Source organism: Podarcis muralis, chromosome 6 (assembly GCF_964188315.1).
Source record: "Podarcis muralis chromosome 6, rPodMur119.hap1.1, whole genome shotgun sequence".
NCBI classification, from domain to species: Eukaryota; Metazoa; Chordata; class Lepidosauria; order Squamata; family Lacertidae; genus Podarcis; species Podarcis muralis.
This window is the reverse complement of record NC_135660.1, coordinates 73748501-73765936: the sequence shown is the minus strand read 5'-3', so window position 1 is coordinate 73765936 and position 17436 is coordinate 73748501. Positions and strand designations below refer to the sequence as shown.

The window sequence follows — 17436 nt, the reverse complement described above, 5'->3', positions numbered from 1 at the left end:
CCAATGGTTGCCATTGGTTTGATTTGAATTAATTTTATAATGAATGGTTTTAGAGTGTTGTGTTGTACTGTTGTACTGTTTTATTGTTAGTTGCCCTGAGCCCGGCTTCGGCTGGGGAGGGCGGGATATAAATAAAATTTATTATTATTATTATGGAATGGGACTTCCCTATTTTCATCGGAGAAATGTTGGGAGGGTATGAGAGGACTGGGATAGCTCCGCTGGTAGAACATTAATCTCAGGGTTGTGGGTTCAAATCCTACATTGAGCAAAAAATACCTACATTGCAGGGGGTTGGACTAGTTGATCCTCATGGTCCCTTCCAACTCTACAGTTCTACGATTCTATAACTGAAATAGAGATACAGGCCTAACTGGAATAGCATGCTAAGCACAAGAACTAACCTTGGCTGGAGCTTGTGGCTAGGGATGAGAGAGCTCAACCAAGGAGCCCCAGTTGGCTTACTTAGCAGTGTGTAGCATAGATGACTGGGGAGCAGCAAGGCAGCTGCAAACTTCTCTCCTGGAGCCCACACTTTCATATGGCTTCACTGACCCAAGGCTTGTCTTAAGAGCAGGGTTTCCAAAACTTGGGTCTCCAGCTGTTTTTGGACTACAATTCCCATCATCCCTGACCATTGGTCCAGCTAGCTAGGGCTCATGGGAGTTGTAGGCCAAAAACATCTGGAGGGCCGAGGTTGAGGAAGCCTGGACTAGATGACCCTCAGAATCCCTTCCAGCTCTACAATTCTATGCATCCATGTGGCTTTAAAGTTGCGCAGGCAGAAATTCAGCAGGTGAAGCTTTCCCAAGCAACAGGAGAACTTCACCGATGAATTTGCGCCTGTCGTGGAGCGCAGTTGAAGGTGCATCGGGGAGACCCGTTTAAGAGGGGAGGAGCAGGCGGACTCCTGAATTGCGGAAGAAGTTCTCTGCAAAAACAAAAACACAGCTTGTCCCAGAAAGGCTCTTCCAGCCGAAAAGCGAGCCGAAAAGGCAAACCTCAAACGCCAAACACCAATTAAACCCGCCCACGTTCGAATTCCTTGGCAATAACAGGCGGCGGCGGGTGGAGAAAAGCACGCTCTGCAGAACCCTTCCGCTCTGGTTGCTGCGCCCGCCCGCTGCGTGGCAACGGGGCCGCTCTTCTGCCCGGCTTTGGCGCCTGCCCTCCGATTGGCCCTTTTGAAAGCAGCGGCGCGGCCCCATTGGCGCGTTGGGAGTCGGCTCAGCGCGGTCGATTTGAATCCGTCTGCGCTCGGCCTCTCTTAAGCAGGCGCTGCTAAGCCGCCGCCTCCGCTTCCTCCGCCGGTTCTTCGGAAGGTGCGTCCTTGTTTTCGCAGGGAGGCGAGGGGAACGGCTGGAAGCAGTGGGGCTGGCCCGGGCGGAGAGGGTAAGGGGGCTGCAAGGGGGACGTGGGGGGGGGGGGGAAGAAAGACCCGTGGCTGGGATAGACCAGGGCAGGAGGCTGCCGGGAGGATAAAGGGCAGGGGTAGGGGGAGCGCAGTAAACCCCACTTTTTAAAATAAATGTGCAACTCTTGTGTTCCTGTGCATTCTCCCTTCACTTTTGCCTGGATGAGTTGGAGAACTTAAAAAAAAAAGCCACAGAATAAATGTTGCGTTTTCCCCAAACTGCATCCCTTAACTCACTTCCTCTTTTTTTAAAAAAATAAAAAGTTTTTATTCTGAAGGCTGCAAACTTACCACCCACTGGGGATTACTTTTGAGCAACCCTTGTAGAGGGGGCGGGGGGGGGGGAAAGGCTAGCCAGAGTATTTCTGAACTCTTCTTTCTCTCTGATCTGAGTATAGCGTGTTAAAAATCTAGTCTATCTGGTGGATTGGAGGGGAGACAGCTAGAGGTTTGTTCTTATCTCTCCCCCATGTGCTTACCTAATCCCCAAGATCTCTTTCTCCTTGGCCTTTGTAAATCTGCACTTGACTCTCCTGGCCTTAGCATGTGGCCTCCTGTATGAGCAAGCAGACATGCGGTGAGTGCAGCACTTGTGAACTGGATTGTGGCCTTTTCAGACTGCAGCTTCTGTTGGCTTGACTATTCTCAGGATCATAGGCACGGAAAGGAGTTTTCTGGAATGCATTTAAGCAGATGTCACTTTACGGCTTGTGCAATAACTTAAAAAAGCTGCTAGATGGGTCTCTCCCGCTTGGCAAACACCTAGCAAATAAATGCAATATTAAGAAGTGCAAACTACTGTCTCTCATTCTTTCTATATGTATCTGCCAACCTAAAACTATATAAACTCCCAATATGGACATGTAATGATTGCCCTGGTGAATAACTTTTGTCTGGGACTGGAAAGTGGAAGTGCAACACCCCCCTCCCAAAAAAAAAAAAATATTCCTTTAGGACTTCTCAGTGTCCTTTGATACCATTAATCATGGCATCCTTGACTGGCTTTTGTTTAGGGAGGTGGTGACACAATACTACAATGGTTCTCTTCTGAGATGGTCAGTATCTTTGGTAGCACTAGGTGATTTCTGTTGGCTTATGAGGATTCCATCTTATCCCCAATGTGTCATTCATAGGCAGATGACATGCAGCTCTATCTCTTTCCCACTCAAGAAAGGGGTCCTGGCTGACTCCAGCTGCAAAAGCCGAGGCTGCCGAATAGGCCACAGACCACTTTGGCTGAGAGTCCTTGCAGGCCTTTCTCCACTTGGCCTGAGAAGGCGGGGCCCTGGCTGACTCCAGCTACAAAAGCTGAGGCTGCTGATCAGATTCCTGGATCAGGGTGTCACTTGGGTTTTTGTTGCTGTTCGTTGATATTTGGTTGTGCTCTTTTAAAAGTTTTATTTTTCTTTCTTGTTTGGGACTACTTTTATGTAAATCTTTTCATGTTATAAACTGCTTTGAGCATGGTTTTAACTATGGGAAGGCGACATACAAATAAAATGATGATGATGATGATGTGCAACCAGCCCTGGATGTGGTAGAACTCCACCTGAGGAACCAGATGTGCAGCTTGGAGGGTCCTCCTGGATTTGTCACGGTCAGACACAGGTAGCTGCAGTGGCCAGGAGTGTTTTCACAAGCTCCAGCTTGTATCTCATATGCAGCCCCTGTTTACATCAATGATCAGACCTGGCCTTGGTTATCTGGTGACCTGCAAACTAGACTGCTGCATTTTATGAGGAACTGCATCTGAAAACTGTCTGGAAGCTGCAGCTGATACAGAATGTTGCAGCCCAAATGTTGGTGGGAGCCAGAAGATCTGCATAACTCAAGTTTTCCACTGGTTGGAGTAGCTACCCGTTTGCTTCCAGATCCAGTTCAATGTGCTGGTCATAATCTTTAAAACGCTAAATTGCTTGGGACTTGGTTATCTTCTATCCTACCTGAGTGCTCTTCTTGAGTGCCTGCTTTTAAGATATGTTAGGCTGGCATGCACAAGAGACAGGGCTTTCTTAATGGTGGCGCTAAAACTCTAGAGCTTGCTTTCAATGACTTCTGCCTTGCCCCTTTGATTCTGATACTTATGCGGGCCCTCTCTATGGCTGCTTGTGTCTCCAGGGCAGCTTTTGGGTAAACCTTTACTTGTCCTTTCTCTGCAAATTCTTAGCCTTTTCAACCCAGACTTGAACTGTTATAGGTCAATTTAACTGGAACAAAAGGGAAGGATGCCTTCTAGTTGATTTCTTTTGCAGGATGGCAGTAATACAGCAAAATACCTTTTCTTTAGCTTAATTACAGCTGGCTGAATTACTGCAGGGAGGAAAAGATCTACATGCCCCTGAAAACACACCAAAGCGGCTTTGGAAACCCTTCTCTTTGAAAAAATAAATAAATGTAGGGATGCACCTGTCACTACAACTGCTTGACTCTCCTTGTTCTGTTTCAGGCCTTTTCATATTGAGGAATAATGGACGACTACACGAAAATAGAAAAGATTGGTGAAGGTAGGTAACATTTGATCTATTACATAATCTTTCTTTGTCTTGCAAAGAAGGCATCTATATACTTGGAAGCAAGTCTCATTGAGTCAGAGTCATTGATGGCACTTACATGGGTCACGAGAGTCCCCCACTCACTAATAAAATGTAGCACCCCAAAGAACTGCATGGTGTGCTAACCCACATACCTGCCTAGGGGGATAATCACTGAAAAGCTTGCATTGTGATTCCGAAGCTGCTTCCTTAATATTGTATTTGCAATTGGCACCCATTCATTGCTACTAGTGAATTTATGAAATGGGAAATTTTGTGTGGAGAAATAAAGCCCTGGAAAATTATCAGCCCCACCTCACTGGGCACCCCGCCACTTTCCTTCGGTTGTTGCACATGCACTTGTAAACTGAATGCCCAAATAGGACATAGATGCTTGCTCAGGGCAACGTGCTTCCATCTTTGGGCTGAAAGGTTTTGTATCATGTTAAACCTATGCCCCTGCCCTGGTTGTCACAACATGGTGATCTTAGGGGGGCAGTGTGGGCTCCTGGAGAGGAGCTTTGCTCCTTTACTTCCATGGCATGCTGAGCTAAGCCAGGCTTCAGATAAGGGCATCACCTAAACCTTGTGCTTGACCTCTCCTTGGAAACCACAAGTGATAGCTAGTAATAAAACTTGGCTACAGGGTGGTTGTTGAAGAGAGAGCTCAACCACTAGCCCAGATTCAGAAGACCAGAATCAGCACGGCACGCTTTTTGACTGGTGCAGGTCCAACTGCAATCACATGGAGACCTGGATGCCAGGTTGGCGGCTGGGGGAAGCAAAACGTCACTTGGAGAAGGATCTGAAATATTTTCCTTGAAGTTTGAATTGATTTTATTCTGGATTGTTTTCTATGATGTTTTAATGTCTTGTAAACCGGTTTAAGATTTGTTCTTTAAAATCTAAAGTGTTATAAAAAAGAAATGTCGGTGGAAAAAAATGGTGCCCGCTCCACGAAATAAACCCCACAGGTTCCCCTCGCCTATCCACGGAAGTGGCCATGCGCCAGTTCTGTGAGGCCCATGGGCCTTTGGTTGCCGACCTCTGGTTTAATGTATTGTGCAAACCTGGTGTCTGTGTCCAGAGGATTAAACTGGAGCTTTCTCCCCATTAGGCACTTATGGTGTTGTGTATAAAGGCAAACACAAAGCTACAGGCCAAGTGGTGGCCATGAAGAAAATTCGGTTAGAGAACGACGAAGAAGGTGTTCCCAGCACTGCAATCAGAGAGATTTCCTTATTAAAAGAGCTACGTCATCCCAACATAGTCTGGTATGTTCTACACCTGTGTAACCTGGGTTTCAGCTATAAAATGGGGTTTTCGTCCCTTTTTTTTGGCACCCAATGAGTCTACTGAATTACACCTAAAAATGTGAGGGCGTCTTTCATGCATGGTGATGAGGGAATTGGAGTTGGAAGGGACCCTGAGGGGTCCGGTTGGTGATGGGTTAAGCAGCAGCTGATGGCATGATTGGGCTATGATGCTCACCTGACCTCTTTCTGGCTGCGTTGCTGCATGTTAGAATGGGCCAACCTGGTTGTAAACACACTGGCAGAAGTGCTGGATATACAGCAGTGACTCCACTGGAGGGAGGTTGGGTTGGTCTTTAAGACACATAAGGGCTGGTCCTTTCCAGCTTTTCTCGCGTCCCCGTTCCCTGCGGGGGGGGGGGGGCACAGACAGACACAAAGCAAACCCTGCGTTTAAGGTTGTGTCCTGTGCAAAAGTGGCTGATGGTAAGCCCCACTTAACAAACCTGGAATTAAGTTCCCCAGCAAAAGTGCTTAGATGTGTCCTGCGCTTGTTCTGTTCTACATACGTATGATTCGTGTTTCTTTAGGTAGGCTGGATACTTAGTTGCCCTCTATTGACACTTAATGTAATTAGAGTTTACAAACAATCTTATGCATGTGGAGAGGAAGAGCACCTCAGTTTGCATATATTCTGCAGGATTTCTTGTAGCATGCAAGGTGGCATGTGTGGTACCAAAAGGAAACGCTTACTAAACAATCAAATGTGAAGTGTTTCCAAGTCCTTGTCTTTCAGTGGGAGAGTTCAGCATATGCTTAAATGCCTTTAAGATCAGTGGGACTGAAAGATGCTTAACTGTGGCTGGACCATGTTCATTTTTTTACATCCTTGGTTATTTCAGCATACTTTTAATAACAGACTCAGACTTTCTCACGGAAGGCTCCATGCTGCTTCAGAGGGCCTAGTTATTTTGACTTAACTTGGTAGAGCTTCTCTGTTGAACCACCACCAGGAATTAAGGTAGTTTAATTATGAGAAGGTAACTTGAGTGGGTGTTCCGTCTAAAGCCTAACCTGGAGATCTGCCCAAAATTTTGGTTAAATTTAATGCGTATCTGGCTTGAATACGATTAAATTTGTTGCTCAGAAAATCATACACTTAGTTTAAATCCAAAGCTCTTCTGAATTCAACATTTCTAGACTCATCTACCCATGTAGACGCGGGTGGCGCTGTGGGTTAAACCACAGAGCCTAGGGCTTTCCGATCAGATGGTTGGTGGTTCGAATCCCCGCGACGGGCTGGGCCCCTGCTCCTGCCAACCTAGCAGTTCAAAAGCACATCAAAGTGCAAGTAGATAAATAGGTACTGCTCTGACGGGAAGGTAAACGGCGTTTTCGTGTGCTGCTCTGGTTCACCAGAAGCGGCTTAGTCATGCTGGCCACATGACCTGGAAGCTGTCCGCCGCCTCCCTCGGCTAATAAAGGGAGATGAGCGCTGCAACCCCAGAGTCGGCCACGACTGGACCTGATGGTCAGGGGTCCCTTTATCTTTACCTTACTCGTGTACTACCTGAAACCAAAGCAGAACATTATTTGCCAGATGTGAAATATATTGGCATTTTTCTCAGCTCTCCCACCCCACTACAGAAACAAGGGCTGATAGTACTAAGCAGAACACTATACTGGGTTGAGTGCCTAAATGTTCACCTTTGAAACAACTATATGCACCCTGGTGAACATATGCTTAAATAACTAAGTGTATTAAGCTAGTTTCATTTAGGCCTCTCTGTTTCACATTAATTTATAATTCTCAGTCATCCGTCATCTTCATAAGACTTATAGCTGTAAGCTTAATGGATCAGGCAGCATGTGTAATTACCAGCTTTCACATAGGCATGTATATGCAGTGAACCTGCAGAAACCTTAGCTCGGCATGTTACGATGGCTGATTAGATAGAAGTATAATAAACTATGAGATGTTTGTCCAGTTAGACGAAGGGGACTTAGTGCTGCATATAACAAACCCACATTGTATGCTTGGTGAAAAGGTATGAGCTATTTTGACTTTCTTAAAAAAAGGAAAATTCTTTTCAGTCTTCAGGATGTGCTTATGCAAGACTCAAGACTTTACCTGATATTTGAATTTCTTTCTATGGATCTCAAGAAATACTTGGACTCCATCCCATCTGGGCAGTACCTAGATCGTATGCTTGTTAAGGTAAGGAAACGATACTGCAGACGGGTAGCTTTCGCCCTGCCTGCCCACGGAACCCCGCCTACGTTGATCTGTCTGCCAGAGACTCTTGGGGTGAATTGGTAAGAGTAGGCAAGTTGTGTTTGGCCAATGCTTCTCCATCATCACAGTCCTTGCCATCCAGGATCCTTTTGTAAGATCCCAAAGCGCCGTGAGGATATCTAGGAACAGAGTTTGAAAATGACTGCTGTGAATTGTTCTGCAGCAAACAGCTACAACAGCCTGGCGTAAGAATTGGTGGCCCATGTGGCAGCCAACAGGCAATTCTGACACCCGTGTTGAGGACCACAGGTATAGCAGGGCTTTTGTGTTCTCCTGTGTTACATCTTAAAGGTTATTCCCCTTGTGCTAATTCAGTGTTCTAGAAGCAAAACAGTGGTACAGTGGTACCTTGGTTCTCAAACGGCTTGGCTCCCTAACAAATCGGCTCCCGAACGCTGCAAACCCAAAGGTAAGTGTTTTGGTTTGCAAACGTTTTTTGAAAGCCGAATGTCCGGCACGGCTTTCGACTGAGTGCAGGAAGCTCCTGCAGCCAATTTGGAAGCCGCGACTTGGTTTTTGAAGGGTTTTGGGAGTTGAACAGATTCCCGGAACTGATTAAGTTTGAGAACCAAGGTACCACTGGAATGGTTTTTTAGGTGGCTTACTGAATTTTGAAGCTGACCCTTTGTAAGAAGCAGCTTTTCTAGCCATTTCATCTATAAAATCACCCTAGTAAATGATGTGGAGGTGCCACTGCGACATCATATTGAAGTTAAGCGCGTGTGGATCTGCTTGTCACCATTCATTTGTCTTTTATTTTAGTTAGTGCCGTCAGTGTGCATGATGTTTCGGTTTCACAGAATTGTAGAGTTGGAAGGGTCCCCAAGGGTCATCTAGTCCAACCCCCTGCAATGCAGGAATCTCAACTAAAGCATCCACGACAGATGGCCACCCAGCCTCTGCTTAAAAACCTCCAAGGAGAAGGAGAGCCCACTGCCCCTCGTGGGAGTCTGTTCCACTGTTGAACAGCTCCTGCTGTCAGGAAAGGTCTACCTGTTGTTTTGTTGGAGTCCTCCTTTCTTGTAATATCAGCAAAGATAGGTCCCGAGCCCCGAAAACCTTGCAAGCTAAAGCTTGATAGTGGACAGGGGGAGCGAGGGATGCATTTCAGCAAATGAGGTGTATGTAATTGGACTCACGTAACCTGGATTGCAAACCACTAGGAACCTAGTGTAAGCGGCTCCATTCTTCTAAAGCAGCCTTTCTCAACCTGTGGGTCCCCAGATGTTGTTGAACTACAACTCCCATCACCCCTAGCTAGCAAGGCCAGAGCTCAGGGATGATGGGAGTTGTAGTCCAACAGCATCTGGGGACCCACAGGGTGGGAACCGCTGTAAGGGATGGAAGGTTTTGTAATACCTATTTTTACCACAGCTGCCCCGTCTTTCCATTCTCCTTTTGGCAGACAAGAGGTGAAGTGCATGGCCTTCTGAACACGCCGTCTTCCAACGCCAACTCTGTTTTAATATTCTTTCAGAGTTACTTGTACCAAATCTTGCAAGGTATTGTGTTCTGTCACTCGAGGAGAATTCTGCACAGAGACCTGAAGCCTCAGAACTTGTTGATCGATGACAACGGAGTAATTAAACTGGCCGACTTTGGCCTGGCTCGAGCTTTCGGCATCCCCGTGCGGGTCTACACCCATGAGGTAAGGGACTGTGGATCTCTCTGCGCTAAATCCTACATTAAAAGGTATAAGCTGTGGATTGTGGAAAGAACCAATGATTTGGGGTTTAGGCAATAAAAGCATTTGTGTTATAAGACAGCTAATAAAAAGCAGTAAAACAACAACAACAGGAAAGATGGAGTGGGATGTGAAGAAGAAGAAGAAACTGTATATGATAATAAATGCCTTGAAATACCTTTGGATAATTAATTTTAAAAATATATGGAAAAAATAATTCCTACACTGAGGCCAGCAAGGTTTTTTTTTCCCATTTAATGTTGCTTATTAAGGAGGTTGCTGCATGCTATTAAGAAGAGCCCTGTTGAATCAGACCCAAGTCTGTCTAGGGTTGGGTGACACCTGGTGTTCAATATCACCAACTAAACATTATGATATCTCGATATATCATGATATGTATCTGCAGTGGCAGAGGGCCTCCCGGGAATCCCTGCGGTGGCGGAGGGCCTCACTGCACCTATTCACGGTGGCAGACGACCTTCCCAGGCTTCCTTGCGGCAGCAGAGCACCCCACTGCGCCTCCCCATAGAAGCGGAGGGCTCTTTGGGTATCCTCGCAGCAGAGGAGGGCCTCACCACACCTTCCCGCAGTTGTGGGGGGCCTTGCTGCGCCTCCCCATGGCAGTTGGGGGCTTTTAAGATGTAAGGAAGGAGTGGACTTAATAAAAAAAACCAGAGAGCTCATGGAGGAGCTTTGAGCTGGATGCTGTTGTACTGTGTGACTTCCTTTTACATGATAGCTATGCAGATGGAATGAGGTTGAGCGTGGAAGAAAGGACTGAGACAATCGGGGCAAGAATTCACCTCGAACAATTAATACGCGAACTTCCTTGAGGATATTCGCTTACAAAATAGGAACTAGAAAACTCTGTGGCTTTTCTTCTTTTTCTTTAAAAAACGACATCAGAAACTGGCGTGCTGATTCCAGAAATGTTATATGCTGGACAGTGTGGCTGAGTGCAGTAATTCATGCATAATTGTTCCAAAGCACGTTAAATCCTTCCTCCCCCCCCCCCCAGCTGGCGGGGGTTTTTTAATTAAAAAAAAAACCCTTCTAATGCCCACTATTCTTGTGTTAGGTAGTAACTCTGTGGTACAGAGCTCCAGAAGTGCTGCTAGGTTCTGCACGTTACTCCACACCTGTCGATATATGGAGCATAGCGACAATATTTGCTGAAATGGCAACCAAGCAAGCACTCTTCCGTGGAGATTCAGAAATTGATCAGTTGTTCAGGATCTTCAGGTATCTAACTTAAAATGAGAAAAGTTTGCGGTCTTGTTTTCCTTCTGCGGAAATGTTGTATCCCATCAGTCTGATAATTGTGTGAATTTAATTTTTAAAAAAAATTATTATGGTGCAATGAATTGAGGCCTGTGGTTTTCCGGTGTCATAATGGCAAGCGGCTAAACAAATTGTTCTAATTTGAAACAAAGTACAGTCCTCACTATATTTGCTTTGAAGCACGTTCCACTTCAAGGAGACTGGCTTATTATTGGTAAATATACTCGGGAGTGCAGCCTTGATAGCCTGTTCCTATGAACAATGTGTATAGGATATCATAAATAGACTGGGAGGTGTTCAGATGTTGTCGTCAGGTGAGGGCATTGCAGCAGGGTCTTGTCAACTATTTCTCTGGCAATTGCTGTTATTTTCTCTTGCATAGCCTTCTTTGTGGTTCAAAAACACAGCGCAGATATCTCTCTTTTGGCAGTACAGTCTTACTGACGCACATATATTTAAAAGCCGAGAGTTCCAACACAAAGCTGCATAACGTGTCTCAGTTATGTTGGATTCTGAAGCATCACTGCAGGGATCATTCAGTAGGTAACACTCAAAGAAGTGTTTGGCTGAATCCATTCGAGCAGATTTGCCAAGGCTGCTTAATCAACCCCCTTTTGACTGTTTTCCTTGTAGAGCTTTGGGGACGCCCAACAATGACGTGTGGCCGGAAGTAGAATCCTTGCAGGATTACAAGAACACTTTCCCCAAGTGGAAACCCAGCAGTCTGGCCTCTCTGGTGAAAAACCTGAATGAGGATGGACTAGACCTGCTTTTGGTAAGCGACCGTTTCACTCTCATAAAACTTGTGTATCATTTTTTTAAAAAAATCATTCTGGTGCAACATAGACAGTGTTGTACCTTACTGAAATAATTTTGTTTCCCCTGTGCATAAGCCTGCATAGAGTTCAGTGTATCCAGATGTATGCAGATAAGCTGTTGAATGTTCTTGGGGTTTTGTACATCTATAAAAATGCAAGACAGAGAGGCCTGCTGCCTTGGAACAAAGGCCAACACAGTCCAGCATTGCTTCTCCAGCTGCTATTTATAGGTGTGCTGCCTCTGAACATGGAGGTTGTACTCTACCGCCATGGCTGTCCGCTACTGATGATAAACAAGCTCATGGAGGAGATGTCTAATCTCCCCCGAAAAGCCATCTGAAACCGTGACCATGGCTGCAATTGTACGGGATGTGAATGCCGTAAATATAATTGTGTGGAGAAGCACTTGGGGGTCTTTTTTGTTCATCTGTCCTGAAACAACTGCCGCATCAGTTTCATGGGGTGACCCAGAATTCTAGCGCAGTAACAGAGGAGTCTTTCGCTCTCTTGTCTACATATCCACACTGGGTTTTATAAAATTCCCCTCTCCACCCCATCCTCACTCCTGGTTTGTACCAGTTACCAAATTGTCACAGGATGATTCCATTCTCACTGGAGAACCTGCGGAGGTTTACTGGGCAAAGTTAACGGGCTGTGGTGGGTTACATTACACGTTGCATCACTCCGTCGCTTTCATAAGGCGTGGATGCCCAATTCACGCCATCTCTCCTCCTTCAGAAAAGGAAGAGTGGAGAAGCATTGGGTGGGTTGGACATGAGCACATTTGAGTGTCTATTTCATAGGTTAGGTCACCTGTGTAGCAGATAGAAGAGGCTTGTGAAGAGTGTGCCATAGAATAATAATATATGAACTGGGGCTCAGGTCAGCAGCCCAAGTGTTGACGTTGGGAAGGAAGTGATGGTATTAAGCTAGGGGCAGGTGAGCACACATCTTTTCCCACCCTAAAGGTCTTGGCCTAGTGTCTAATACCTCTAAAAGAAGAGAAACTTGAATACTGTACATCTTGGTCTGAGATTCACCATGGAAAGTCCGGTTCTGAGGACTCTGATCTCTCTAGGCTCCCCTGCATAGCAAGAGGCCAGTGTGTAACCTGCCTTTGTTTCCACTTGCAGAAAATGTTGACCTATGATCCAGCAAAAAGGATTTCTGGCCGCGTGGCTCTGAATCATCCTTACTTTGATGACTTGGACAAATCCAAACTACCAGCCAATCGGATCAAGAAATGCTAACTGCCCCTGAAACAACCTGAATGTGGTTGAAGCAGAAATACTGAAACTCGTGGTATTTCCCCCCACTGTCGAAGTTTATTGATATCCCTGTTTTTATATGTGTCTGTCTTGTCCTATTCTAAAACTGTAGCCCTGTCTATAGAGTGCTTTGGTTTGAATCTTCCTTTAATTGTAAATATTAACCTATTCACTTTCAATAAAGCTGTACACTGCTCAGTGAAGCCCACCATTATATATAAATGATAATAATAATAATTAATAATAATAATAATAATAATAAAACTTTAAATCTGGCATGGGAGCAGAGGAGGTCCCAGTTCTTCAGCATCAACCTCCCAACATAACTAAAGGCATCAAATTTGCACGGCAGTTTCCAAAAAAAGAAATTACATATCTGAGTTTCGATACGGATTTTGTGAAAGGGATTGCGGCTATTTTAACAGATTCATCTCTCTTTCTCTTCGCACCCCCCACCCCCAGCACTACTCCCCACACCGAAGGCTTCCTCAATACTCTGAAGATCTGGGGAGGGGGCAATAAGGCTGCTTGTCACATTGATGGGAGCCTTCACTAGATTAGCAGATGGGGCGGGTACCATTGGATACAAGCTGATAGATAAAAGAGACTGCTAACTAGACAGGGACAGGCTTGATCTTCCTCCCCCCCCCCCCCCCGCCCCCCAATGGTTGGAGAGAACTTAAATGGCTGCAGTCCCTACCCCACCTAGCTGTGAAATCCAACAATTTGCTTACATGGGTTGGAAGTAGGTGTTGTGTAATGGGGGGGGGGTGCAATCGCCCTGTGGGTGTAGCCTGCTCCTCACTGATAGGCATAGCAAATGCGGTATAGCATAGAGCACATAGATGCAGCCCATCACACGTCCTCTCTGTCATAATGGTGAGCATTCTGCTAGTAATTAGTGCTGTTTTTCTAGAGAAAGAGGTGCCGGAACTCGCCACAAATTCCTCCCTTGTAATGGCAATGATGCACACCTGGGAGGTGCCAGAACTGAGTTCCGGCTGGGGGGGAAGACGACCTGCTAGTAGTGTATGCTTTTCATCTCTTGTGTGTGATGAAATTATCTGGAGCTATATTTAGGGCTCAAGCGCTGCTGTTACAGATGTAGGATTGCAGCCAAACTACTTACCCAGGATTATGAATTGTACGGGACTTCTTGGTAGACCTGGTTTGGTTTAGCCATTGGTCAGTTTGACTCGAGCATGGCAGGGGTTTCTTCTCTTCCCAGTCTCTTCTCTGATCTCCTCCCCCCCCCCCCCCAGCAACTTCCCATTTATTATGTGGGTTAGTTAATTTCTCACATGCTCTACAGAGGAACTCCCAATTTCTTTTTTTTAAACGGTGAACCAACGTCTCTTCCTGCTGCCAGGAGGCAGCTTTACCAGGGATGATGGTTACAGGTATGGCTGTTCCTATTTAGATTCTTGCAGAACAAAGAATGCCAAAACTGAAGGCTTATGGGTAATGGCAGATGGCCTTCGTGTGTGAGTGGTGTTTGGGGTATTCAAGCACTGGGACTTGGGGAACTGAGATCACTGTTGGTACATTTGATGCTCTAGTCTCTTGATCAGGCATAGGCAAACTTGGCTCTCCCAATGTTTTGGGACTACAACTCCCATCATCCCTAACCACTACTCCAAGTTTGCCTATGCCTGCTCTTAATCACTGGAGGAGTAGCATTCTACATTGCTGCTAGGCAAAGCAGCATCTGGTGAACACCAGCCTGCCACGTTGCTCTTAACTACGGAAGAGAGAAGGTGGTAACCTTATATGCAACTGGTGCATTTAAACAGTTACAAATGGAGAATTACATGTTGCAGGTCAACAAATGAGTTAGAATTGTAAAGCATAACTATTTTTGGTTGGTGTGTCATATTGTCCTTGACCACAAGATGCCACTGCAGTATCTAAACATTGATTCTGGCAGGGGGTGGGGGAATATCTGTCCAACAGCGATCAATTTTTCCATACGAAACGGGTAGTTTAATAGCATGTATGCCTAAATGGAGGGACACGGGTGGCACTGTGGGTAAAAGCCTCAGCGCCTAGGGCTTGCCGATCAAAAGGTCGGCGGTTCGAATCCCCGCGGCGGGGTGCGCTCCCGTTGTTCGGTCCCAGCGCCTGCCAACCTAGCAGTTCGAAAGCACTCCCGGGTGCAAGTAGATAAATAGGGACCGCTTACTAGCGGGAAGGTAAACGGCGTTTCCGTGTGCGGCTCTGGCTCGCCAGATGCAGCTTGTCACGCTGGCCACATGACCCGGAAGTGTCTCCGGACAGCGCTGGCCCCCGGCCTCTTGAGTGAGATGGGTGCACAACCCTAGAGTCTGTCAAGACTGGCCCGTACGGGCAGGGGTACCTTTACCTTTACCTTATGCCTAAATGGCAAACATGAGCTGGCTTTGTCTCAGATTAGGTGTTATTTTAATGTCTGAATTTCTGGAACTTGTAATTTGGTAAGGCTGCTGGCTCAGTTTCTACGTCTACTTGGAATTGTACCAGGAGAGTTTGGTGCCTAAGGCAGAGTAGACCCAACCTGGTGAATTGTGTAGAGAGCTCACCCCCAAGGAACTGGAAGTAGCAGTTTGCTGTGTGCTCTTGGCTAGCAAGAAGACATAAACTTTTGTTTAGAGTTGCTGCCTCAGTCCTGGTTAAAACCATGCTTGCTGAAGTACCGTATTTTTCACTCCATAAGGCGCACCTGATCATAAGGTGCACCTAGTTTCTAGAGGGGGAATTCAAGAAAAGAAATATTATTTAAAGGGAGCGCTGAGCAGAGCCTGTATGCATCCCAGGCTCTGCTCAGCGCTCCCTTTACAGAGCCGGGTGGAGCTTGTGTGCGGCTCTTGGGGGCTTTCCCCGCCTGCCTCCCCCCTGCATTCGCTCCATAAGACGCACACAGATTTTCCCTTGCTTTTTAGGAGGGGAAAAGTGCGTCTTATGGAGCGAAAAATACGGTAACGTTTGGTTGGGAGCTAAGTGTTTTTGTGCTACTAATTTCACGCATGACTATATGGCAGTAACAAACCCTGGTAACATTTATGTTTAAGAAGGATGGGTCACCTCCAACAGGTCTATTTAGGCCTAGCAAAGGTCCTGATTTGACCTGTTTCCCACAAGCCAAGCCCCTTTGCTGTCTTCAGGTGCAGGTAAATGCTGGGTTGCCATGAATTTGAAGTCTGTTTGCATTGGAAACCACTTTCAGTGGGACGTCAAAACTCGTGGCTCTGAGCAGAATCATTGCAAAGGCAATGTGTCTCAGCAACCATCAGGTGATCGGCGCTGGTACATTGCCTTTAAAAGTCACTTCGCAGGCGTGTTTTAATGAGACAACTTGTTCCTCATCTTGTGTGACCCTGAGGGTCAGAGAAAAAGAGTTTGATTCTTTCTTTCTTTTTAAAAAACCAAATCCATAAAACATGGTGTGGTAATTAAAATATATCTGTTTAATTGTAACGGGGCGGCGGTCTACATTGCTGAAGCAGTCCTGGCAGGGCCTGGCCAAAGCGGTACACTTTCTCCTTCCTTGACACTCGAGTAAGGACAGAGGCACCAGTTTGCCCCCAAGATGGGGCAGTACGTGTCTCGCATGTGTGTCATCACACACACAATGTCACACATGTCTCCCCGTACCATGCAGGCCAGTGCAGCCTTCCCTGATGGGCCCCCTCAACATTGGTGGGGCTGGGCCACCTTCAAGCAAATATTGAGGGGTCCTAAGACATCTCTGCCCCCTGGAGTTGGTGCACCTGGTTAAGGATAGGATAGTGACCAGCTTTGCGATGTGAACAGAGGTGACCCTTTTAAGGCCTGTAAATGTTGGAGCAGACAGCCTTATTTAAGTTCAGAAGGGATCTGTAGCTGGTCGTGACCAAACACTTTTTAAACTGCCTGACATTTTCTTCCTGATAGTGCGCGCATGCATATATATATATATATATGCGTGCACTGAATTTCTCCCAGATCAGCACATTTGAGACAAAAGCATTTTTCCCCAGCTTGGAGGGGCCTACTTAGGCAGAGGAACAAGAGTAATAAGTGTCGCTCTGTATAATCCTCATTAGCTGTTACAGCTTAGAGAAGGAAATCCTCAGAGGGAATTCAGGATTTCACTTTAAAAAAGAAAGAGGGGAAAGATTTGCTTATGCAATAAAATCCGGCTTGTGCATAATATGACATACACAGAGTTGTGGTCCCCCCCCCCCTTCTTTTAGAAAGGAGCGGAGCTGCAAGAGTTAATCCTCGCAAAACAATGCTCAACCTAATAAAACAAAAGGCCTAACCCAAGCCATTGGTTGGTGTGTGTTTTTTACTTTTGACATGGTTATAAGGTGCAAAGGAGGTCAAGGACACCAATATCTCTGCAGCAGGAATAAAACTCAGCAGGTGCTGCTCGTCTCACTGCAGGTTTACAGGTGCGCAATCTAGGTCAGTTGCTCTGTTTGCTTTTTTGGGTGTACAGACAGACACACACACACACACACACACACACACTCCTGGCTGGATTAGGACATGGCTAGTGCTTTGGTACTGATATGCCACTTCTACTGTGCATGCAAAGGCTTTAACCCTTCCCTTCTTACAGCTTAAAACCTTACAGCTATTCATTTCAGTATCTCAAGTGTTGTCTTACGTTGCTCAGTTTTATAGTGTGTGTTAGTAAAGCTTGGTGCCGCAGAGCATGCAGCAAGTACTCAATGTTTACTTGTGGCACATAATATGTATGTGCGGCAATGTTTTACAAAGCATGTCTACCGATTAGAAAAAGCGACAAAACCACCCAGTCAGTAAAATGTTGACGGAGAACACGCTAGGTACCCACCCACTGCCAGTGTTCGTAGCTGTGGCTATATACCATGCTGCAAGCAATGATCTGACAGGTGTAAAAAGTACT

The 17436-nt window shown here is 46.1% G+C and overlaps 1 protein-coding gene across 2 annotated transcripts; it reads left to right on the top strand.

Moving 5' to 3' along the window:
* The first annotated feature begins 1175 nt into the window (after positions 1-1175).
* Positions 1176-12743, top strand: CDK1 (cyclin dependent kinase 1). Of its 2 annotated transcripts, none has more exons than XM_028729349.2 (8): positions 1176-1322; positions 3861-3918; positions 5063-5219; positions 7293-7416; positions 8972-9142; positions 10257-10420; positions 11093-11234; positions 12411-12743. In XM_028729349.2, the coding sequence occupies exons 2-8, from the start codon at positions 3882-3884 to the stop codon at positions 12525-12527; spliced, it is 912 nt and encodes a 303-aa protein (XP_028585182.1). In that variant the 5' UTR covers positions 1176-1322; positions 3861-3881; the 3' UTR covers positions 12528-12743. The 2 variants fall into 2 exon arrangements, with proteins under 2 accessions (XP_028585182.1, XP_028585180.1); XM_028729347.2 differs by having other exon boundaries at positions 1220-1392.
* Positions 12744-17436: the final 4693 nt, after the last annotated feature.